At 57.7% G+C, this 25,015-nt stretch overlaps 2 protein-coding genes across 3 annotated transcripts in view; one reads left to right on the forward strand and one right to left on the reverse strand.

Annotated features, from left to right (window-relative positions):
- Window positions 1–13,089: 13,089 nt before the first annotated feature.
- Window positions 13,090–22,041, forward strand: CPE (carboxypeptidase E). 2 transcript variants are annotated; one of them, XM_061571147.1, is made up of 9 exons: window positions 13,090–13,281; window positions 13,730–13,897; window positions 15,049–15,166; window positions 15,608–15,787; window positions 16,432–16,571; window positions 18,271–18,370; window positions 18,846–18,964; window positions 20,169–20,292; window positions 21,337–22,041. In XM_061571147.1, the coding sequence occupies exons 1-8, from the start codon at window positions 13,114–13,116 to the stop codon at window positions 20,262–20,264; spliced, it is 1,089 nt and encodes a 362-aa protein (XP_061427131.1). In that variant the 5' UTR covers window positions 13,090–13,113; the 3' UTR covers window positions 20,265–20,292; window positions 21,337–22,041. The 2 variants fall into 2 exon arrangements, with proteins under 2 accessions (XP_061427131.1, XP_061427130.1); XM_061571146.1 differs by having other exon boundaries at window positions 20,169–22,041.
- The window catches only part of LOC133354429 (dorsal-ventral patterning tolloid-like protein 1), a 45,904-nt gene continuing 42,497 nt past the window's right edge, over window positions 21,609–25,015 (reverse strand). The window contains exon 20 of the mRNA XM_061571250.1: window positions 21,609–23,932. Within this exon, the coding sequence (XP_061427234.1) occupies window positions 23,798–23,932 (135 nt within the window). The 3' untranslated portion in view covers window positions 21,609–23,797. The remainder of the gene's footprint in view (window positions 23,933–25,015) is intronic.

Below are 25,015 nucleotides of genomic sequence, written 5' to 3' on the forward strand. Positions count from 1 at the left end.
GGGGACCTGTATCTTTGTTTGCTGTATGTGTATACGTGTCTGCTATGTAAACGTTAATCGCAACCCCGGACGCCCTTGCAAGCGAGACGTTCCGTATCAATGGGTTTTCCAGCTCAAATATTTAAATAAGCTCTAAAAATAAAAGTTGGTTAATGCGGAAGTCACACGGACCCGAGTTTCATACGGACAAAAAAACTGGTTTAATCAAACTCTTGATCAACAATTTGCGGTTTAGCCAGTGTCACCAAATATATAATCCACAAAAATCATCGAGGCCAAACCAAACTGGATTCATCTAAACAAAAATGTTTACATAGCATTGGCACCGATATACAACCAAATCGAGTGATCGGCGCTGCCACTATCCCCGAGACTCTCCACCAGATTCGGCAGAACGCTACTGCTGTGCGAACAGAGTGGAACAACGTGTACGTCCAGAATAAAAAAAAACCTTCCTCCCTCTGAGATCCAAAAAATCACCGCACCTCCTGGCTGTGAAATTCCTCCTCTTCATAGAAGACAATGGTGGTGGAACCATCAACCCACATCAGAACATCACCAGCAGGCCGATGTTCCACCACATCTCCATGAATGGGAAATTAAAGACTCAAGGCAGAGTGTGGCCATGCAACCCAAAACTATTCAGCATATAGTAATGATACTTAGAGATACAGAGAAACCCTTAGAGATGCAGAGAGACCCATAGAAATACAGAGAAACCCTTAGAGATGCAGAGAGACCCATAGAAATACAGAGAGACCCACAGAGCTTCAGGGAGACTCGTAGGTGTAGAGGAGTAAAATGGGGACGTGACGTCAGGTGTGTCGTTCAGTGCGATGACGTCACGTCTCCTGGATACTTAAGGGATACCCCGTGACGTAAGCGGGGTCACTGTGGGAACGGGTAGAGTAAGCAGGGTGAAGAGGGAACCAAGGGTAGAGAGAGGGATCGAGTAGTGAGTCTGGGGAGAAGCCGGTAGTAGCCGTAGAGGTGCTTCTCTCTCCGCTCGGTGGAGTCGGCAGAGTCCCCGATCCGACATGAGAGAGAGACCGGAGCGAGCCGGCAGGGACCCGGACTCAGAGTAGGACCCCCCTAGCCCCTGGGAGTTGTGTACCCTGCTGTGTATTATTGTAACAGCTTTAATAAACCCTGGCGGAAGCCCTTAACTTACCTCCGTCTACGAGTACGTCCGTCGGAACGTCTCTACATAGGGATACACAGATGTTCATTAAAGACGGGCCCACGTTGCGATTGCAGCTGTTCAACCCACACTATGGATCACATAATGAACCACTGTCATCCTTCAACGGAGAAGGAACAGCGAAACTACACGAGCTCTCTCTGCTTCCTGAAGCCCTCTCGTCGTGTTACCACCCATCATGCGCATGAACACAGCGTGGAATTCAAACAAATCGAATTCGCTACAAAGCGAAAGATGCAATCCAATTACTCGTGGGCTTCTGTAGACCGAGGCGGTGCATTAGTTTCGGTGGAAACCTGATGCTGTTACTTGACCTTTTATTTTATTTTACCAGGTAAGGCCCCATTGAGCTTGTATAGTTCTTGTCCAGAAGCGACCTGGCCACAAATGATGTGGCCTGTCACGTGGACATTGATAGCGGTCAAATACTCGAAACGCATGTTTCTAAATGTGGAGGGAAAAACCGGAGGACCCGGAGAAAAATCCACGAGACCACGGGGAAGAGAGACACCGCAAACTCCAAATATACAGCAGCAGGCGTCAGGGTGGGGATCGAACCCACGACCTCCTGCAGTCATCCAAGCCCCACCCCTCTCACTGCCCTACAAACCCAAACATTAATTACAAAATAATACACAGAAACCTTACAACCGAGAGCTCTTGCCTGGCTTAAAGTAAAGGTCTCTATTCCTGTCTCTGTGTCCACATAGAACTAGCTCATCATTTGTTATGCGTGCAGGAGCCAAAAGGCCAATGTCGTGGCTAGCACACCTGTGTGCCGCTCAGAATCGGAATATTTATTTACACAGGAGGAATTCGATGAGCTTTAAATCTCTTTTTCACAGATGTCCAGTCGTGGTGGGTAGGGACGTCACAACAGCAAACGGAACACCAACACGACAGGAGGGCAAAGTACAAGGGAGATAAAAAAAATCACCCAAACACCCACACGGATAAAACTACACCATTCCCACCCTACCAGGCACAGTCCACGGAGGTATGAACTTATTGTTCAAAAGCGACCTGGCTTCTCAGTTGAACGATTATAGCAGAAATAGTTTTTTCTCCCCAAGCACCTACGGAGGGTCAGGCACGGCACACGAGGCCGGGGATCGCCAGCACCACCCCCGCTGCCATTGTCTCCCTAGTGGCGATGTTTACACATCGCACCAGGTACTCAATTGAGGCCGAGTCGACCTAGGGGAGGCCCAGGACCGGTTCAGATAATCGTCACTGGTGTTGGCCGTGAGTGGGAATCAAACCCGGGTCGCCAGGTTCATTGCGCAACGTGCGAACCGTTGCACCACCGCTCCACACAAACACACACACACACGTACACACGTACAAACACGTACACACGCACAAACACGTACACACGTACAAACACGCACACGTACACACGCACGCACGCTCGTATTTGCCATCATGCGTGCGGTCAGCCGTGGGTGTTAAAGCCGCTCGCACTGTACGGCAGATGCCGCACTCTCCTGCCTGGGTTTACTCATTCATTATTCACCATGGAGATGGCTCAAGAGGGGAGGATGATGATGATCCCGGCTGTCGTCATTCATGCGAACACCTCGCCACGGCGGCGAAATGTTAACTACCTCGCCTGGTACGCAGGAGGTCGTGGGTTCGATCCCGACCCTGACGCGTGCTGCTGTATATTTGGAGTGTGCGTGCTTTCCTTGCAGTCGTATGGATTATTCTCCGGGTCCTCCTCCGGTTTTTCCCCTCCCACATTCAGAATCCACACGCGCTTCGAGTGTTTGGCCGCTTTTAATGTCCACGCGATAAGCCACTTTGTTGGGCTATCATTTGTGATGACCAGGTTGCTTCCGTAACGAGCACATTGGGCCTTACCTGGTTAAAATAAAACCTATATATAGTTGATAATTGTTTTTTTACCCTTCTATCTGGCAACAAAACTGACATCTTTTTTACAAAGAGTCATGTTTGCATAGACCACAATACCTGCAGCCATAATGCAAACAAAAAACATGACTCTGATAACGTATGCACTGTCCTTGAAGTTGATTGGTCCACACCCGAGACAGCTTTTCTTAGAGCCTAGTCTCACATGGGTTGGACCAGATGATGCCAAAAGGCGCACAACTCAAAGACAATGCACCATCAGAGTATGAGAGCTTCGGGGTAAGCATTTACACTATTGGAACCTCATTTGCCAGTAAAAAAATATGATTATTGGTTTATCATATTTTTTACTGGCATATGAGGTTCCAATGGTGTGTATATATATAGTTGTTCAGCACCTCCACGCATGCACGGCTGGGCACATCGACCCACGCAGTCCTCGTGGCATTGACGCAGAGACACGACGACGTCGGACGTCACCGCTCCGATCGCGCCGCGGACGCTTCGACTCGCGGAGCCCGGCCCGTGGTGGCGGTGGGGAGGGGGCCGGCGAGGTGGTGTGCGGTGACTCGGCCCGTGGTGGCGGTGGGGAGGGGGGCGGCGAGGCAGGGAGGGAGGGAGGGGGGCGACGAGGGGGTGTGCGGTGACTCGGCCCGCAGGGTTCACGGTTCGATTTCCAGCGACTGTCCCAATAAATACGGATGGTGAGTGATGATGAGACGATGGTGATTGATGGTGAGACGGTGGTGACTGGTGGTGACTGGTGGTGAGTGATGGTGAGACGGTGGTGAGACGGTGGTGAGCGGTGGTGAGCGGTGCCAAGCGGCGGCGAGGTGTAAGAGACCTCCACAGACGCACGCATAATTATTATCGGGGCTTGGCAGTGGCGGTGAGTGGAGCTGCTGCCGAGATTATTGCCGGGAAAGGGGCCCGAGCTGGGGACGTTTCACCCCCCCGTCCCACCACAGCCCCCCCCCTCACCCCCCCCTTTCACCCCCCATTCACCCACCGCAGCCCCCCCCACACCCACCGCAGCCCCCCCAATCCAACCAGATTGTAAGCGCCGGTCTCCAGACGTGACCTTCCAGGATGGAGATCGTGGGCCAGGGATAATGGCTCCAGTGAATGGCTTTTTGAGATTGTCTCTGTGTGTGCCCGCGTGTCTGTGTGTGCGTGTCTCTGTAGTCCGTGTGCATGTGTGTTACTGGATGTATGTTCAACTTCTTTCGCACCGTACGTAGCCAACCGTGCGAGTCGGAGGTTCGAGTGACGGCGTGCGGTGGCGCCCGCCAGTGGCCCCAGCGCAGAGGTCGCAAACGGGTTTTGATTCCTTACCCGTACCCGGTCGCACCAGGGTCGCAAACGGGTACCGGTACCCAGCCGTACCCGTACCCTACCCGTACCCGGCCGGGTACGGGTAGGGTACGGGTATCGGGTACCTAATTGCGACCTCTGGGATGAAGCCATGTTGCAGGCGCGGGTGGGTTGATTCTAGGAACTTGAATTGTGAGAAGAGACAAGACGTTGGGAAACGAGTGACAAACGGTTACTCACCAGTGACTCACGGCCTACCCGTACCCGGCCGCACCAGGGTCGCAAACAGGTACCCGTACCCGGCTGGGTACGGGTAGCCGGGTATCGGGTAGGGTACGGGTATCGGGTACCCGGTTGCGACCTCTGCCCCAGCGTCCACGTCGCCAGCTGTGGTGTTGGCCGGCCATGTGGCATTCGCGTGCTCTCGGCGGGGGGACTCGTGCAGCCCCCCCCCGACCCCCGCCCCCCGCCCCCCGCCCCCCGCCCCCGGTGTAATCGGCTTACTCCGTACGGGCTCACGGGCGGCGGAGCAGGAGCGGTCGCTTCTGAAGCTTTGCCGTCCGGAGGTTAACACGGCCGGCTCCCACCCGTCACGCCCCGCGCGCACCTGGCCCGCGTCTCTGCGTGCTTCTCTCTCTCTTTGTAGTGGTGGCATCAGCAGCAGCAGCATCAGCAGCCATCAGCAGCAGCAGCAGGAGTTTGAAGCCGAAAAGCCATTGGGCAAGTTCAGAACGCGTGGTGACGGCATCCTCTGTGGGCTGCACCTCCGGTTAGCACGGTTGGCTACGTACGCTGTGAAAGAAGTTCAATTCGTCGGACGGTGGATCGACAGGTGTGGCTGTACCGTTGTCAGTACGATGGACTCAACGCTTTTGTCAATAACAACGATGTTGCGGCCTTAGAAGGAAGGAAAAAATAGAATCGGTGACATTTTCAGGCAGTGGCCCTTCTTCGCAGCACGTGGAGATTAGTGCGTGCTGTTTGTGTATAATATTGACCCTTTAATTCAAGGCCACAGATGTTGCGTTCTTTTTGTTCGAGTGAACTCGGGTGGGGCCAGAGCTGGAGGGAGGAGGGGGGAGGGAGCGACATTGGGAGTTGAGGGCCCACCCCAGCCCATCCGCGAACGTGGGATCGTGGCATGCGAGTCGATCGTCGCTGGGTGATGTTTCTGCCGTTGCTGTGCGTGTGACCTGACAGAACGAGGGCGATTTCATCTTCCCACCACCCCCGCGCCGGTTGTGCGGTCTGTCTGGCGTCCAGCACGCGGCCACGATGACGACAACGGCAAAAAGAACCCCCAGTACAAATGAGATGGTAAAAATAAAAAAAATGCACAGGGCGGAAGAGATAACTAAATTCGCGAATTGAACGGTGACCCCCAGAATCGTGGCATTTCATGGAAGACGCCCGGCTGTCTCCGTCGCGTCTCGCAGCAGCAGCAGCGTGTCGAGCGGGGGATGGAGGGGCGGGATCGTGGTGGGGGGGAGGGGGGTGACGGCGAAGGATCTTGGAACACAGAACGGCATTCTCCAGCGTGCGATAACCATCGTGGGCTGAGCAGCGCGGGCCGTGTGGGGAGGGAGGGAGGGAGGGAGATCGCGTTTCGTGCCTTCGGACCGGCTCGGCGTTCTGGCCGCTGCCGTTCTGGGAGATTCATCCCCCGCCCGCAGGTGGCCCTGTCGGTGGTGGCGGTGGTGGCGGTGGTGGCGGTGGTGGACAGCGCACTCGCACTACCAACCCGAGTTTGATTGGTGGTCACGGCCACCAACGTCGGTGACGATTATCGGATTCAGTTCTGGGCCCCCCCCCACCCCCTCTCTGGCTCGAGTACATCGCCACTGGGGAGACAAAGGCGGTCAGGCGTGATGCTGGCCACCCCCACACCCTCGTGCGCCGTGCCGGCCTTCATCGGCGCTGCTCGCTCACAGCACTTGCCCCAACAGTCTGTTCAGGCTCCACGGGCCTTCTTGGGAGTTATCCTTCAACATTCATATTGGTCTCGTCAGCCATCGCCAAGCTCGCTTATAGCGATGCTGGCGAGCTTGCCAGACGTTTCTAGGCAAGTACACTGTTAGTCACGAGGTCCTAGTTGAACCGGGAACAACACAAGATTATCATTGGGGTCGTGTTGGAGATAGGATCGCCCAATGCTGGTAAATAATCGGGAAGGTCCGCGTCGGTCCATGTTCTCGTGCACACTGCCGAGTTTCTACACCGCTCTGCTCTTCCGCTGCCTCTTCCTTACCCACTCCGGTACAAAATCTTGCACCATCACGAATGTTGTGAAACTCCCTATCCCTTGGGCGTCGAGGATGAGTAACTCCCCCCCCCCCCCCCCCCCCTATTCGTCAGGAGATGGTACAGCAAAGTGCAGGCTGATGCCATCCATGTCCATCTGCGTGGGATGGAGCGTTGCTCCCTCGCACGCGCAGGTTTTCATTTGGGTGTGTAAACACTCCATCAATTGGCTGAAAATATCTTGGTATACAGAAGACTGCAGAGCTTGGGCAACTGTTGGTGACTGCTCACCGCATGGCTGCTGCCTTCCAGTTCATCTGTGGCTCTTTGGCGACGATGAGAAGATGTGCAATTTCGAGAAACGGCGACACTGTATGTAAAAATTGGAGCGGCGGCTGAGCGGTGACCGCGCTGATAACATCACGTGGAGTCCTATCGCAACGCCGGGCAGCCCCGACGCTACCGATGAGACGCTGCTGCACGTCGCTCCCAGAAGGCCGTGTTACTGGGGGACGTGCGAAGGGGGGGGGGGGGGGGGGGAGGCTGTGCGTCTCGTTACGTATCTCGTGGCTCGTGCCCTCCACAGCACCAACGCCGCCGCCGCCGGTGGTGGTGGTGGTGATTGTTTTGCGCAGTGCACATGACGGCTGTCTTCCAGGATAAATATGGGGGTGTCGGGGTGCCTGGTTGTCCGCCGAGGGGAGCCCCAGCGCCGTGGCGGAGTTGGCGGCCGCTTTGTGTTGAACGTTTTAGAGATTTATTTTACCACCGGGCGTGACCTTTTGAAACGGCCGGGGTTGGATTGACTAACCGCGACGGGCCTGGTTGCGTCGTGACGACGGATAAAGAGTTCGGGAGAGAGAACACCTCCTCTTACCCGCTGCCCCTTGACCCGCGACACTGACTGCAGATTGCCCGCAGCCCTGTTTCTTCCTCTTATCCACAATTTTACGAGAATTATATAAAAAAATGTTTACCCACAGTGTTATGGCGATGCCGCTTTCTCGTGCTCGCAATTCTTCACGGATCGGAGGAGCAGCGACCCAAATTCATCCTTTTCATCGCTGATTTTTGTTTTTACCCAGCAGATAATAGGGACAAAATGGCAGATAACCCCGCAGATAATAGGATCTGCGGTATTCGTCCCCCCCCCCCTCCCATATCACCACGGATAACAGACGTTCTGTAGTATTTCTCCTTTATTTAACCAGGAGTGGAAATATAGATGCGCTGAGGGTGACCTGGTAAGTATGAGTGAGTGGTATCCGTGGTGGGTGCGGTGTGGGTGTGTGTGCCTGTGTGTGCCTGTGTGTGCCTGTGTGTGTGCCTGTGTTGTGTGTGCTGTGCCGGCCTTCATAGGTGCTCAACAGCACTTTCCACAACAGCCGGTTGAGGCTGTACGGGGTATCGTTGTCTTTGTGTGTGCGTGAGAGCTCATCCCAGAGTGCAGCTTCCTGTCGTGAAATCCCAAAATGGATGGGGGTCGCCAGGCAACCGCGAGCTCCTTGTGCCGCCGTACAGTTGGACGTGGTTGTCACTCATGAGGCTGTGATGCTATTAGCTGTGTGGGCGGTAATAGGGGATGCGTGTGTTTGTGCGCGTGTTTGTGCGCGTGTGTGGGGAGCGGTCGTGTCGTGGTTAGCACGCTGCGCCACGAACCCGGCGATTCAGTGACGATTATCTAAGCCGGTCCTGGGCCTCCCCTAGGTCGACTCGGCCTCAAATGAGACAAAGGCGGCCGGACGTGGTGGTGGTGGGCCCAGCCACACCACCCTCTCGTAGGCACGCGGTGAACGAGCACAGCCAACGCGAGACAGCTGGACGTGTTCCGTGTCGACAACGACGACAACAACAACAACAAAGCCGCGTGACGACCTTGCGGGCGATGTGCCCTCTTCGCGGCACTCGATAAAATCAACTGAAACCGGCCCAATCCATTGAATCGCTCACTAATATGTGGGGGGAGCGGTGGCGGCGGACGGGGGGGGGTACAATTGCTCGACTGCCTGCTCGTGCAGCAGTGGATCGAGCATGGACGGTGACGTTGGCGTCTTGCGCCGCGGAGTTGCCGAGCAGCGTCACTCGTTACCGGCGGCGGTCGTTTTGTCTCTTGCCATTGTTTGACGGACACGGCGGGGGAGGGACTTTGAGGCCCTGTCAGTGATGTAATCGCCGGGGGGGGGGGCAGGGTAAACAGAGCTCTGGTGGAGTGGGGGGGGGCACGGTAACGCCATTGGATGGCTATTCCTGGACACGCCGAGAGGCGCTCCTACACGGATGAATTTTCGCGAGTGATTGGAAACAGACGGTCCCAGCAAAACATGGCAAAAAAAAACCCCGCGGCTCCCCCACCCACCCACCCACCCCCCTCTACTGCCCCCCCCTACCCCCGGGTAAAACCCGTGATGGATTTACCAGGCGCATGATTGTTGGCATTCGCTGCTTATTTGCTCGTGTATTCGTACTCCCGTTGCTGGATAGTCTCCTCTGCGTGGCGCGCGTCGCCGCAATCGCCAGGAAGTGTCTTGAGACCGAAGGGCCTTTCCTGTTTACACTTCTCCTCTCGGCGGCGTCTTTCTGACGCGCGGGGACGTTATCGGCAGTGGGAGAGGGAGCGGAGTGGAGGTGAGGGAGTAGAGGGAGGAGCTCAGAGACGGTAGTGGTCAGACTGGGTGGTGTGAATGGGTGAGCGGTGGTGTAGCGGTTAGCGCTACGCTGCGCTAAGAACCTGGCGACCCGGGGTTCAATGCCCGCTCACGGCCAACACCAGTGACGATTATCTGAACCGGTCCTGGGCCTCTCCTAGGTCGACTCGGCCTCAATTGAGTACCTGGTGTGGTGTGTAAACATCGCCACTGGGGAGACAAAGGCGGTCCTGCGTGGCACTGGCCACCCACCCCCCTCGTGTGTCATTCCGGCCTTCATAGGTGCTCGCTCACAGCACTTGCCCCAACAGTCTGTTCAGGCTATACGGGGGATCTCTGTCTTTGGTGTGAAGGGGTAAGCGGGTTTGTGGGTTAGGGGCATGCGGGCGATTAGGGTCAGTGAGCGGGTGAGAGAGTGGGTGGGGTGAATAGGTGAGCGGGTTTGTGGGTTAGCGGGCATGCGGGCAATTGAGGTGGGTGAGCAGGCGAGAGAGTTTGTGGATTAGCGGGTGATGAGTGGGTGAGTGGGCGAGCAAGGTGGTTGAGCCGGTGAGTTGGGAGAGGGCCTCGTCACCTGGGACCACTGTGATTGGCTGTGGCCCCGCGAGGCCCACTAAACTAAACACATTTTACTTTTACCATGTAAGGTCCACTGACCTGGCTATCACAAATGACAGGTCGACGTAAGTTGCTTATCGCGTGGAAATGTATCGTAGCCAGATACTCTGAGCGCGTGCTGACTCTGAATGTGGGGAGAAAAACAGGAGGACCCGGAGAAAATCCACGCAGCCACGGAGAGGAGAGACGCCGCAAACTTCAAATACGCAACAGGCTTCGAGGTCGGAATCAAACCCACGACCTCCTACATACCGGGCGAGGTAGTTCACATCTCCTAGCCACCATGGCATAGGCCGAGCGCTCGGCACGCTCCCCGCGTCCGATTGGCTCACCGGCTTCGAGTCAACGGCGAGCGCCGGCGGGAGCAGGGGGGTGTGCGGTGTAGGGGCTGCATCGCGGTAGTTCCGTAGAGCGGTTGTGCGGTGGTGCAGAGGGGTGGTAATGCGGTAGAGTGGTGGTGCGGTAATGCGGTGGTACAGAGGGGCGGTAGAGCGGTAGTGTGGTGGTGCGGTGGTGTGGATACGGAGGGGCGGTAGTGCGGTGGTGCAGAGGGGTGGTAATGTGGTAGAGTGGTGATGCGGTGGTGCGGATACGGAGGGGCGGGAGAGCAGTGGTGCGGAGGGGTGGTAATGCGGTAGAGTGGTGATGCGGTAATGCGGTGGTGCGGAGGGGCACGGCAGCTCATGGCTTCTTTCCTTCCCGAGCCGCAGTGAGCATGGCCGGTGGTCGATTGCCCACGGGGGGGGGGGGGGGGGGGGCGAGGGAAAGTGGCCAGCGTCCACTGCCAGAATTCGATCGCCCGTGACCCTAAGGGTAGAGGGGGGGGTGAGGAATGCCCCGCTCACGCTCCGCGGCGCCGGCGTGCAATTACGGCGCTCGCCCTGGCTCAGCGTCACCTCCATGATCGCCGGGACTTGGCAGCTCCTGGCCACGCAGGGTTCCTAGCTACTCGGCGGTGAGCACCACCACCAACGCACATCGTTGGTGGTGGTGCTGATGGTGATATTGGCGGTGATGTTGGCGGTGACGGTGGTGGTGCTGATGATGGTGGTGGTTCTGATCAGTCGGTCAGTCCGACTGACGCGGTACAGGAGGATGTGGCCCTGAGTGGACTTGCTGATGGCTGGAACCAGCAGTGTCAAGATTACCCTTTTTAGAGGAGGCTGGTGAAGGATGCTACTGGGCAGTTGGAGGCAGTCGCCTTTCAGCAACAATGGAGGGCAGAGGAGCGACGCTCACAAGAATGAGCGGAGCGCCGGGTGGCTAAAATACAGCAAGTTGGCCCAGTAGGGGGCACAGCTGGTGCATCTACTGGTCATCTCAGTCAGCCAACCAATGGCACCTGGGTCTGTCCCGTGACCTCCCGTCAGCAAGGCTTCGACACTTCACGTGGCCTCAAAGTGCACCTGGCCTGGCACAGGCGCCGTGGTGATGTCACCATCACTTAGTGGCGAATGGCAGGGATTGGTATTGGTGGTGCTGATGGTGGTGCCAGACACAGGAGAGAGGGGGATTGAACTGGGCAGGGGAGATCCCGAGTGGGCAATTGAACCAGGCAGTGGGTTGCCGGGGGCGGTTGGGGTTAACCACCATCGCCGCCGCCGCCATGTGGTTATCGCTGGACCCCTCTCCCTGGCGCCGCTGGACGTCCGTGCGGGCAACGCTCCGTTTGAGTAGCGCGACCTCCCGCGGCGCGCAGCCCGCAGCCACCGACCCCGCGCTTCCTGCAGAAATCCAACGCCGCTCCTGCGCCCCCCCCTCCCTGCCCATGCCCTGCCCTTCCCCTGCCCCGGACAGACCAGGCCCAGCTCTGCAATTCCAGCCGTGGCGCGGTCAGTCCGTCTGGCTGTGTGGCCGCAGGCGGGATTATCGACTCGCCACATCCTGGCGGGCGCTGAGTGATGGAATTCCACCGCTCGCGCGCCCCCTACGTCTACGGCGCCAGTGCGGCGCGAGGTGCAGCGGCGTCGAACGCCGCGGCGTTTTGCGGCGTTTTGCGACGCTTGTCGCATTTTCATCAAAATTGGCCCATTGTAGAAATTGCCGGTTGTGAGCGAATTTCGCTTGTTTACGCCGGAAAGCCTCGCTCGAGCTTTGCGGCTCTTTGTCAGGAGCGTCGCTGCCATGCTTTTCCACGGTAGCGAGATGTTAACTACCTCGCTGGGTATACAGGAGGTCGTGGGTTCAATCCCGATTCCGACCCTGACGCCTGCTGTATATTTGGAGTTTGCATGTTCTCCCCATGAGCGTGTGGATTTTTCTCCAGGCCTGCGACTTTTCCCTCCACATTTAGAAACATGCCTTTAAAGTATTTGCCTGATATACATTTCCACGTGATAAGCCACTTGAATGAGCTATATAGCTCAGCAGGCTTTACCTGGTTTATCTTTTTTTGGAAATTGGGGGCAATATTGCTGCTGCTGTTGTGTGATCCCAATTGAGTCTGGACATCCGTGAAAAAGCTTTTTATCGCTCATCGGATTCCTTCATAATAAATAAAGATTGTGACGGTGGAGTCATTTGCAGGATTTTTCTTCAGCAACGGGGTGTTGTTCATCACAATACCCTGTCACTCTTTGTGTGTGTGTGTTTATCTATGGGAGGAGGAAACGGGAGAAACTGGAGAAAACCCATGCGGAATAGTGGGGGGAGAGAGAGCGAGAGAGAACACACAAACTGCACGCGGAAAGGCACCCAAGTCGGGAATCGAACCTCCGGGGCCTTGGAGCAGTGAGGCGCGAGTGTGGCTCCTGCTCCCCCCCCCCCACCCCCCCCAACCTGACGTCGTGAATTGTGACACCGTCCTGGCTGGGACGTTCAACCGGCCCCAGGAGTAGGCTACTGGGGGGCGGGGGGGAGGCACGAAGGGGGAGCGGCCTCGCCGCTGGGCGGTGGAGGCTCGCGGTTCGAATCCGGCAGGCCGCCCCGGTTAATGTTGCGGGGCGCGTCGACCGTGCGACACTCGCCATGCGCGTGTCCGGACGGCATTAGATCTCTCGCGGTGTTGTCCGGCACGAGTTTGGCGGGCTGGCGTGGCGGTATTCCGTGACCTGCACGTGACCCCCAAAATCACAGTTTCAATATAAAGCTTTTTTTCACAGATGTCCAGTCTAGCCTGGCTGCCCTTGACGATGCCCGCCGCTGTGCCCCCCCCCCCGGCCCCACCCCCCGTGTCCCCCCCCCACCACAGGCGAGCCAGAGTTCAAGTACGTGGGCAACATGCACGGCAACGAGGCGGTGGGGCGTGAGCTGCTCATCAACCTGGCGCAGTACCTGTGCGCCGAGTACAAGCGTGGCAACCGCACCATCGTGAACCTCCTGCACACCACGCGCATCCACATCATCCCCAGCATGAACCCCGACGGGTTCGAGCTCGCCGCCAGCCAGGTGAGTGAGCCAGAGTGGGTGAGTGAGAGAGTGACAGCGGATGAGTGGGCGAGGGTGAGTGGGCGAGCGAGAGGGTCAGTGGGCGAGTGTAAGTGGGCGAGCGAGAGGGTGAGAGTAGATGGGTGGGTGAGTGAGCGAGAGAGCATTGGAGACTGTTCTAGTTGAGTTTGTTCAACCCCGGTGAGAACTGTAGAGGCCAGGATAGAAGAGCCTCATTTTGCAGGAGCCACCCAAGGTCACCACCGCAGCAGCAGCAACAACAAAACGAATAAACACAAAGCAACAGCAAAGCGCGTGGTGCGAGCGAGGAGGGACGAGGCCGTAGCCTCCGGAGCGTCTCGTAAACTCGCAGACAACCCTGCAACTGCTTCTGGAAATGGGGTGAGAGAGTGATCGTAATTTGATGATGACGATGATGACGATCGGCGTCTCCCCGCGCGCTGCCCAGGACGGCCCGGACAAGGACTGGTTGCTGGGACGGAACAACGCCCAGGGAGTGGACCTCAATCGCAACTTCCCGGACCTGGATCGCATCGTGTACGCCAACGAGCGCACCGGCGGCGCCAACAACCACCTGCTGCACGACCTGCGTGCGCGCGTCGACAACGACCCCCGGGTGCGTGAGACACGCCCTCTCCCCGTCGCTCGCCCGCGCACGCTCGCCCACACGCCGGGCCACTCGCCCACACGCCGGGCCACTCGTCCAACGTGTCTCCCGTCCTTTCCGTGTCGCCCCCCCCCCCCCCCCCCCCCCACTCACACGCAAACTCGCCTGGACGCTCACTCGCTCGCCCACTCGCCCACTCGCCCATCCACTCGCCCACTCACTCACCAAGTCGCCGACACAATCATTCATCCACTCACTCACTCGCTCACCAATTCGCCCACACACTCGCTTATTGACTCATTAGCACAACAACAACAACCGCCATTCGCCACGAAGTGGTGGTGATGTCACCACGACGCTTGTGCCAGGCCATGTGCACCTTGAGGCCACGTGGAGTGTCGAACGCCCGCTGGCAGGAGGTCACGGGGTAGACCCAGGTGCCACGGGTCGACTGACTGAGATGACTGGCTGATGCACCACCTGTGCCTCCTACTGTGCCAACTTGCTGTGCTTTAGCCACCCGGCGCTCCGCTCGTTGTTGTGAGCGTCACTCCTCCACCCGTGAAGAACGCTACTGCCCAGTAGCGTCCTTCACGAGCCTCCCCCACTGAGGCCGATCTTGACACCGCTAGTACCAGTCATCAGCAAGTCCACTCAACTCCACGTCCTCCTGTACCACATCACTCCATTAGCACCGCCACACATTCACACTCATCCCACACCCCCACTCTCCTGCACACCCACGCTTCCCGTAGCCATATAGAGTGCCCACTCCTCACCTTGCAGCCACACACCCCGCTCACCATTGCACCCACACCCGCATACCCACTCCTCTCATAACAACGGTGGCTAGCAGATGTCAACTTCCTCGCCTGGTATGCAGGAGGTCGTGGGTACGATCCCGACCCCAACGTGGACGCGTGGATTTTTCTGGGTTTTTTACTCCACATTTAGAATTAACGACGTGCGTTCCGAGTATTTTCCTGCGACACATTTCCACGCGATGAGCCACATCGTTTGTGGCCAGGTCGCTCCTGAAAAATAAAAGCTCCATAGCTCGGTGGGGTCCACACCTGGTAAACTAAAAATAGTTTTCATAACCACACGGCCACTCATCCCACATCCCCTCCGTGCCACCCTGTGTCGCGGTCGTGGCACAGATGGCGCCCGAGACCAAGGCGATGATCCACTGGATCATGGACGTGCCGTTCGTGCTGTCGGCAAACCTGCACGGAGGAGACATCGTGGCCAACTACCCGTACGACGAGACACGCACGGGTGAGGCACGGGGTGGGGGGGGAGATACGGGAGGCGGACACGGTGGGTCGAGGGGACACGCCGGGGAGGGAGACATGGGGGTGGGGGGGAAAACACGGGGGGGGGGGGGAGACACGGAGGGGGGGGGAGACACGGAGGGGGGGGGAGACACGGGGGGTGGACACAGGAGGGGGGGGACACGGGGGGGGGCACACGGGGGAAGGACGACAAAACGTGGTAGCTGGTTATACTCCAACACACCGGTGTGCTGTACTAGTAACTAATTGGCACATTTTGTTGACGTGACAAACCTTACTAATTGGCTATGTCGCGTGGTGGCGGGTTTAACGACGCACTTATACTTTTAAAAGCCCTCTGATTCCTAAGAGCACTTGCCCGAACGGTCTGTTAAGGCTACACGGGTGGTGTGGGATCTTTGTCTTTGCCGCCGGCGCCCCACAGGCACCGACCAGCAGTACACGGCCTGCCCGGACGACGTGGTCTTCAAGAGCCTGGCGCTCGCCTACTCCCTGCCGCACCCGGTCATGTCCAACCTGCGGCGCCCGCCCTGCGACATGGAGGGGGACGAACGCTTCGTCAACGGCACCACCAACGGCGCGGCGTGGTACAGCGTGCCGGGAGGTGCGTCACCCCTGCCCCCTTCACCCCCCCCCGCACTCGCAGCAGACACTCTCCCCTGCTGCTTGGCCTGTTCCTCTCCCTCGCCTGCCATGAGCTGCTTCGCACGCATCGTCGTCGTCGTCGTCGCAATCATCGTCGCCATCATCGTCGCCATCATCGTCGCAATCCTCGTCGCCATCATCGCCATCATCGTCATCATCGTCGCCGGCCCCTCACCCGAGCCTCACCCGCTCCTCGCTCGTCCATCGCCTTGCCCCCTCACCTCAGTGGTGAATGGCGAACGTTGTTGTTGTTATTGTTGTTGTCGATGGGACAAGACCGTAAAGAAGGCTATTTCTGGTGTGGGCCAATCAGTTTCAAAGACAAATGCTTACATTAATTAAACCATCGGAGCCTGTCTGTTTGCACATTTTGCCACAGCCACGTGCGATTAATCCAGACTTAATTCCTTCAAAAAAGGATCTACTTGGTGATTGAACATCTTTACATTGCCGGAAAAGGTAACAAACTACCCTTGTTTTTCATACATTGCTGTTGTTGTCCTGCTGATCCGCCCCCCTTCCCTGCCTCCCCATCGTCCTGCCCCCTCCCATGCTGCCCCCCCCCCCCGTGAACCCCTCCACCACACCATGCTGCGTGTGCAGGCATGCAGGACTTCAACTACCTGAGCAGCAACTGCTTTGAGATCACGCTGGAGCTGAGCTGCGAGAAGTTCCCGGCGGAGCGGGAACTGCGCCGCTACTGGCGCGAGAACCGCGACTCGCTCGTGAGCTACATACAGCAGGTGGTGCCACGCAACGCTCACTCACTCCACTCACACTCCACTCACACTCACTCACACTCACTCTCCACTCACTCACACTCCACTCGCTCGTCAGCTACATACAGCAGGTGGTGCCACGCACCGCTCACACTCACACTCCACTCACACTCACTCACACTCACTCACACTCACTCACTCTCCACTCACTCACACTCCACTCGCTCGTCAGCTACATACAGCAGGTGGTGCCACGCACCGCTCACACTCACACTCACTCCACTCACTCGCTCACACTCACTCTCCACTCACTCACTCTCCACTCACTCACACTCCACTCGCTCGTCAGCTACATACAGCAGGTGGTGCCACGCACCGCTCACACTCACACTCCACTCACACTCACTCACACTCCACTCACACTCCACTCACTCTCCACTCACTCACACTCCACTCACTCACACTCCACTCGCTCGTCAGCTACATACAGCAGGTGGTGCCACGCACCTCACACTCACACTCCACTCACACTCACTCACACTCACTCTCCACTCACTCACTCTCCACTCACTCACACTCCACTCACACTCACTCACTCACACTCACTCTCCACTCACTCACTCTCCACTCACTCACACTCCACTCGCTCGTCAGCTACGTACAGCAGGTGGTGCCACGCACCGCTCACTCACTCACTCCACTCACACTCACTCACTCGCTCTACTCACTCTACACTCACTCACACTCACTCACATTCACTCCTCACTCACTAGCTCTCCACTCACTCCTCACTCCACTCGCTCATCAGCTACATACAGCAGGTGGTGCCATGCACCGCTCACTCACTCCACTCACACTCACTCACTCACTCTACTCACTCTACACTCACTCTACACTTACTCACTCTACACTCACTCACACACACTCACACTCACTCACACTCACTCCACTCGCTCGTCAGCTACATACAGCAGGTGGTGCCATGCACCGCTCACTCACTCACTCACACTCACTCCACTCGCTCGTCAGCTTACAGCAGGTGGTGCCACGCACCACTCTCTCACTCACTCACTCTACACTCACTCTACACTCACTCACACTACACTCACTCCCCACTCACTCTACACTCACTCCCCACTCACTCCCCACTCACTCTCCACTCACTCCACTCACTCGTCAGCTACATACAGCAGGTGGTGCCATGCACCGCCCTCCCCACTCGCTGCCCACTCGCTCCCCACTCGCTCCCCACTCGCTCCCCACTCGCTCCTCACTCGCTCTCCACTCGCTCCCCACTCGCTCCCCACTCGCTCCCCACTCGCTCCTCACTCGCTCCCCACTCGCTCCCCACTCGCTCCTCACTCGCTCCCCACTCGCTCCCCACTCGCTCCCCACTCGCTCCCCACTCGCTCCCCACTCGCTCCCCACTCGCTTCCCACTCGCTCCCCACTCGCTCCCCACTCGCTCCCCACTCGCTCCCCACTCGCTCCCCACTCGCTCCCCACTCGCTCCCCACTCGCTCCCCACTCGCTCCCACTCGCTCCCCACTCGCTCCCCACTCGCTCCTCACTCGCTCCCCACTCGTTCCTCACTCGCTCCCCACTCGCTCCCCACTCGCTCCCCACTCGCTCCCCACTCGCTCCCCTCTCTCCTTCGCTCTCCACTCCCCTCTCCCTTCTCTCACTCTTCACTGCCCTCCCCCCCCACCCTTGCCGGTGCCCAGGTGCACCGTGGGATCAAGGGGCTGGTGCGCGATGAGAACGAGCGCGCCATCGCCAACGCAACCATCTCCGTCAAGGGCATCGCTCACGACATCACCACCGGTAGGCGCCCTCCTCGCCCACGTGTCTCTTGACGAGGGGCGGGGGCGGTGAGCGGAAGCGGGCGTTGGCGTACGCTTGTTGGCAGGAGACCGCCCGCCACACGCTTGGTCTGACGCTTGCGCCGTGCATGTGCCGGGACGACTCGTTGCCACGTGTAAACGAGTCGCACATGTCGTGTCCCATGTGTGTGTTCAGGAGCGGTGGCGCAGCGGTTCGCGCTGTGCTACGAACGTGGCGAACCGGGTTCGATTCCCGCTCACGGTCAACACCGGTGGCGAATATTTGAACCGGTGTTGAGCCTCCCCTAGGTTGACTCGGCCTGAAATGAGTACCTGGTGCAGTGTGTAAACATCGCCACTAGGCAGACAAAGGCGGTTGGACACCGCCCCGGCTTTCATAGGTGCTCGCGAACAGCACTTGCCCCAAAAAGCTTGTTGAGGCTATATGGGAGACCTTTGCCTTTGTGTGTGCGCAGCGAGGGACGGTGACTACTGGCGCCTGCTGGTGCCCGGGGACTACCAGGTGACGGCGTCGGCGCCGGGCTTCCAGAGCGTCACCAAGAAGGTGGCGGTCGCTTACAGCCCCCCCACCAAGGCAAGCGGCCCCCCACTCCGGGTTTTGGTGGTGATGATGACGTAGTGGTGATGATGATGACGACGTGGTGGTGATGACGACGTGGTGGTGATGACGACGTGGTGGTGATGACGACGTGGTGGTGATGACGACGTGGTGGTGATGACGACGTGGTGGTGATGACGACGCGGTGGTGATGATGACGTGGTGGTGACGACGTGGTGGTGGTGACGACGTGGTGGTGGTGACGACGTGGTGGTGGTGACGACGTGGTGGTGGTGATGACGTGGTGGTGATGACGACGTGGTGGTGGTGACGACGTGGTGGTGATGACGACGTGGTGGTGGTGACGACGTGGTGGTGGTGACGACGTGGTGGTGGTGATGACGACGCGGTGGTGATGACGACGCGGTGGTGATGATGACGTGGTGGTGATGACGACGTGGTGGTGATGACGACGTGGTGGTGATGACGACGTGGTGGTGGTGACGACGTGGTGGTGGTGACGACGTGGTGGTGGTGACGACGTGGTGGTGGTGACGACGACGTGGTGGTGGTGACGACGACGTGGTGGTGATGACGACGCGGTGGTGATGATGACGTGGTGGTGACGACGTGGTGGTGGTGATGACGACGTGGTGGTGGTGACGACGTGGTGGTGATGACGACGTGGTGGTGATGACGTAGTGGTGATGATGACGTAGAGGTGATGATGACGTAGAGGTGATGGTGACGTAGTTGGTGGTGGTGATGACGTGGTGGTGGTGATGACGACGTGGTGATGATGTAGTGGTGGTGGTGATGACGTAGTGGTGGTGGTGATGACGTGGTGGTGGTGATGACGTAGTGGTGGTGATGATGACGTAGTGGTGGTGGTGATGACGTGGTGGTGGTGATGACGACGTGGTGGTGATGACGACGTGGTGGTGATGACGACGTGGTGGTGATGACGTAGTGGTGATGATGACGTAGAGGTGATGATGACGTAGAGGTGATGATGATGACGTAGAGGTGATGATGATGACGCAGTGGTGATGATGATGACGCAGTGGTGATGATGATATGGTGATGTGTTGGTGATGATGACATGGTGGTGATGACGTTGTGGTGATGATGATGACGCGGCGGCGATGACGTAGCTGCATTAGTGATGCGTGGTGAGCCAGCGGTCGTGGTCTTGGAGCGACCTCCTCTATCCGTTGCCCCCTCCCCCCTCCCCGCACAGCTGAACTTCGACCTGACGTCCAACGCGCACCGCGAGGAGGAGAAGGAGGAGATGCTCACGTGGTGGAAGATGATGTCCGAGACGCTCAACTTCTGAGACACAGCCAGGACGCGGAACGGCCACTGTGTGTACCCCCCCCCACCCACCCAGCCCCCCACTGCTTGTTTCCTTTCACCCCCCCCCACACACCCCCCCCACCCCCCCCCCCCGAAGTGTAAACCGCGTTGGCGATGCTAAGCGCGGCGACGTGGAACGACGGGGTGTTGTTGTGCGTGCTTTCGCGAATCTTTGCTCGCTTGCAGAGCGAGCGCGCGTTGGCGAGGGGGTTGAACGTCGTCATTTCAGAGGGTCCCAGGGGAGAGAAGAACCCCCCCTCCCCTCCCCCCCTTTATCCAAGGTGCGAGAGGTCCTCTATTGCCAATGGGACCTCTGTCCTGTCTCTGTTCCGGAATTCCCCCTCTCAAAAGGCATTCCTCTATCCATGGGAACCGATTTAAGTGCAAGGGGGTTCCAGCCCCAGCGAGAACTGCCTGTCCAAATGGACCCACCCCCCCCTCTGTCAGTCAAAGGAGACTCGTCAGCCACATCAGAGGGGGGGTAGGTACTCAATACTTGGCAGGGACCTCTCGTTTCATGATTTAATATCTGGGTCAGATTTTCCACGCGAGTTAACTGCGTGTCGGACCGGTCCTGTCAAATCCGAAATCGGAATCTTTTATTTAGAGACTGCAGGAGGAGGAATCCCATGGGCGGTGACGCTCTCATTATCACGGTCATGTCCAGTATGGGCGGGCCAATCGTAGGAGGACCATCTGTCAAGGGGGTGGACCTGTCAAGGGGGACCGCTATCCCTGTATCCCGTGGGGGGGGGGGGGGGGGAGGTCGCTGTGGGGAATCTGCGCGTGCTCTGGCCGCGTTCGCTGTGAATGCAACGTGATGGGAGATGGAACCGAAATGCCCCCTTGCCCCCGCGTGGTCGTGGTGGGTGGTGGCTGCTACCGCCGCTGCCACTGTTGTTGTTGTATTCGTGGAGTGTTGCTGTAGGTGTGCAGTATTATTATAATATAATCACGTGGTTGTGTCACTTTATAATTTGTGGAGTTGTGTGTTTGTTTCCTTCTGCTCCCCCCCTCCCCCCCCGTGCAATGATGTCCTGGTGGTGAGAAAGGCCGCGCAGATCGGGCCGAGTCGGAGGTTATTTAACGTGTTGGCGCTTCTCGGAGAGAACGCACGCCGGGAGACGTTGGCGACAGCGCGTGGCCTGCGGTGAACCCTGTACCCCCTCACGTCCCCAATGCTGTGCATGCCCGCACCCCATCTGCCCCCCCCCCCCCCCACCACCCACACCTCCCCACGCGCCAGGTCCCGACGGTTAGAACACGGCGATCGTTCCGCCGGCCAGAGAGGTTCACACGCAGAGTGAAGAAGCGCCGGTCGGTGTCGTTTTAAAAATTGACTTTAATGAATTTAACCGAAGGTGGTTTCTGTTCGTTCCACGTCGAGGGGCGTGCATTGCGCGCTGAGGGGGCGGGGTGGGGTGGGGTCGTAAAGTGTCGCTCCGCGTGCAGTCATCGTGCGAGCGCTGCCACGGCCGTGCCAACGCTCGGTCTCCGTCGTCTCGATCCCTGAACTCGGGGTGGGGGGAGTTGGTGAGCCCGTGAACTGGCTCCAGTAACAGCGAGGGATGCCTCCGGGTTTCCAGCAAGTACCAGACTTCGCTCCCCACCTAACCCCCCCCCCACCCCCCTCGACCGCTACCACCACCACCACCCCACCTTCCTCCGATCACGAAAAACGCGGTCGTTGATTGTATCCGTTCACGAGTTCTGTGTAAACGCGTTAGACAAATAAATAGTGGCTCTGCTTTCCCTTTTCAAGGTCTCTCCTCTTCCTCGCTCGCCTCTCGCGTTGCCTGCAGATTGCCCCCCACCCCACCCCCTCCAGATACGTCAACGCATCGGAAACCGGTATCGTCGTTGGAGCAGGGAGCGGAGCGTGGTCACCGTGGCGATGGCGCCCAGGGAAACGGTCCCCATGGCAACGGCGCTCGCTCGGTGACAGCGCTGGTGTGTTGATGGCAGCCTAGGTGTGAACGGCGCTCGCTCGGGGTAAGGCCGCTCTGCGGTACGGTATAGCTTGTGCGGCACTGGCAACACGACCAGGAGTCGTCGGACTGCGCTCTGCCCAGTGCCAGCAAAACCTCCCACACCCCGCACGGTTTTTCAGGTTCGCTCACCCCCCCCCTCCTCCCCCCACCCGTGATTGGCGTCCCCCGGTCTCTCCGCTGTTTACACCGCGCGGCACAAACTGGAGCTCAGTGTGTTGTGGGCGCCGTTGCAAGTGCTGGTTTGAGGTCACCTGCCCTGCCAACTACCCCCACGCCGCCACCGTGTGGAATGGTGAAGTCCGGTACCGGTGGACCGAATGCAACTCAGGTTGTGGAGGTTACCGTTCGGACCGTACCACTTATCATTGAAGGGGGGGGGGAAGAAAGATTCACATTTATTCCGTTGATCCCGTGGTGTGTTTTTGGTTCCCACGCGGTGAGTGCAATTCACAGGGCGGTTAACGTAGAACAGGTAAAGAGAGAGTCCTCGCCCCTCTCCCAGGGAGCGGCTCCCGGAGGAGTGGCGAAGACTTCGCGACACGCGGAGGGTGTACGCACAAAGAGCAGGGAAAGGCACAAATCATCTCAGCCTTGTCCAGAACACAAACTCAAAAAGAGCTGAACGCGTGGCCGTGGCGACGTTTAGTCAGAGCACCGACACGGAGAACGGGCAGCAGCAGAAACCGAGAGATGGCCGTCAACCGGTTTCAACCTCATCAGGACTCATCGGTATGGCACCGTCTCCACCGCTCCCTTCTGCGGCTGCCCTGTACCTTTTGGTAACTAATCGCACGTGGACGCACACAGGCATACAGACGGACATGCACGCATGCACACAGACAGACTCGCATGCACACCTGGCCCTGATGACCGCAGGTGCGTGATCACAAGGTCACGCCCGACACCATACATCGTGCGCCAATTCCTCTGACACGACGAGTTGGTTACAACAAAAATATTTATACGAGGTCCCCCTCCCGTCTTGTTTCCCCCGCGTTATCGGACAACAACAAGGGTCATGGCGTTCGTCCCATTTACTCATAAGGCACAGCTCAGCCAGGTAGACGGGTCGACAGGTAGACGGATAATAGGCGATCGCTGTATATGGCAACGCTTCCCCGTGTTGCATAGGAGCGGATTTGCTGTTGTCTTTTGCACAGCCCCGGCCACACCGTACAGAGGCGGCCACACCGCACGACGTCATTCACAAACAGCGGCAGGCCTCCCTGCACGGACGACTACAGCGCTCTGACAGGAATGGGAGCGGCTTACAACAACCCGACGCACACGAAGGGGAGATGGGGGAGCGATGGGGGGGGCGATGAGGATGCTGGGTTAAAATCCACAGGGGGGGGAAAAAAAAAAACCTCCTCTTACAAACGTCGGCGGAGAAGTGCGACTGAGCAGTTCGTGGAAAGGCTCGCGCCAGCCTGGGGGACGCTCGTGGGGGGCTAAGGGTGGATGGGGGGGGCAGGGGGCAGAGGCTGGAGGTGGGGGTGGGGTGGGGGGGAGCTCAGGGGTGCTATTGCTCCTCCTGCAGGGCGTCCTGGAAGCCGGTGCTGGTGAAGCGCAGGTGGAAGCCCTTCTTGTTGATCGAGTCGTCCGAGTGGAAGCGGAGCACCAACTTGTCCCCCGTGCTGTACACCGGCTCCGTGGGCTGTGGGCGGGGGGAGGGAGTGGGGGGGGGAATGATTCTGGCCCCCGCAGTCTTGTCACCACCAAAGTCACACTGCCACTCGCATGCTCAAATTGGAGCTCATCCACTGGACGTCTCTCTTGCCACAGCTGACGGCAGTCGTGATGCCGCCCGCACTCATTCAGCGCTCGTAATCTACGTCGGCGCTCCAAATTCACGCTCTCCACCCACGCGTACGTTCTGAGACGCTCTTTTAAAATGTACGGGATGAGATGGGCAGTGGCGCCTGTCAGGCCCTGCAAGGTGCAGCGAGGGTGTAAGGTGATTGCATGAAGGTTGGAGCGAAAGTCCGAATGTGTGTGTGTATGTTGAACTTCTTACGCACATAATTGTTTTTTTTTTTACCCTTTTATCTGGCAACAAAACTGACACCTTTTTTTTACAAGGAGTCATGTTTGCATTGACCACAATACCTGCGGTCGGAATGCAAACAAAAAACACAACTCTGATAATGTATGCACTGTTTGCGAAATTGATTGGTCCACACCCGAGAGCTTTTCTTAGAGCCTAGTCTCACATGGTGTTGAACCAGATGACGCCAAAAGGTGCACAACTCAAAGACAATGCACCATCAGAGTATGAGAGCTCGGGGTAAAGCATTTACACCATTGGGAACCTCCTTGGCCAGGAGCAAAATAATATAAAAAATAGTTTTTTACCCTTTTATCTGGCAACAAAACTGACACTTTTTTTTACAAGGAGTCATGTTTGCATTGACCACAATACCTGTTCTTCACCTGAGGACGGCTGCTTACGTTGTGGCCGAAACGTCGTGATAATTATTTTATTATGTTTTATTTTTATTATTTTATTATTTCCCTTCTACGTGACTTTACCGAAAGAACCAAGAAGATGAATGTAAATATGTCATTAAACCCACCACCAGCGGACACAGCCAATTAGTAAGGTTTGTCACGTAAACAAAACATGCCAATTCGTTACGAGTTACAGCACCACCATGTGCGTTGGAGATCAAATCCACAACATTTACAATCCGAATACGACATTTCGCCAGCAATTGCAACCAGCATCATCAGGCGACAG

This window comes from Lethenteron reissneri, chromosome 47 (assembly GCF_015708825.2).
Source record: "Lethenteron reissneri isolate LAM-NWPU_2019-01 chromosome 47, ASM1570882v1, whole genome shotgun sequence".
Classification (NCBI taxonomy): domain Eukaryota; kingdom Metazoa; phylum Chordata; class Hyperoartia; order Petromyzontiformes; family Petromyzontidae; genus Lethenteron; species Lethenteron reissneri.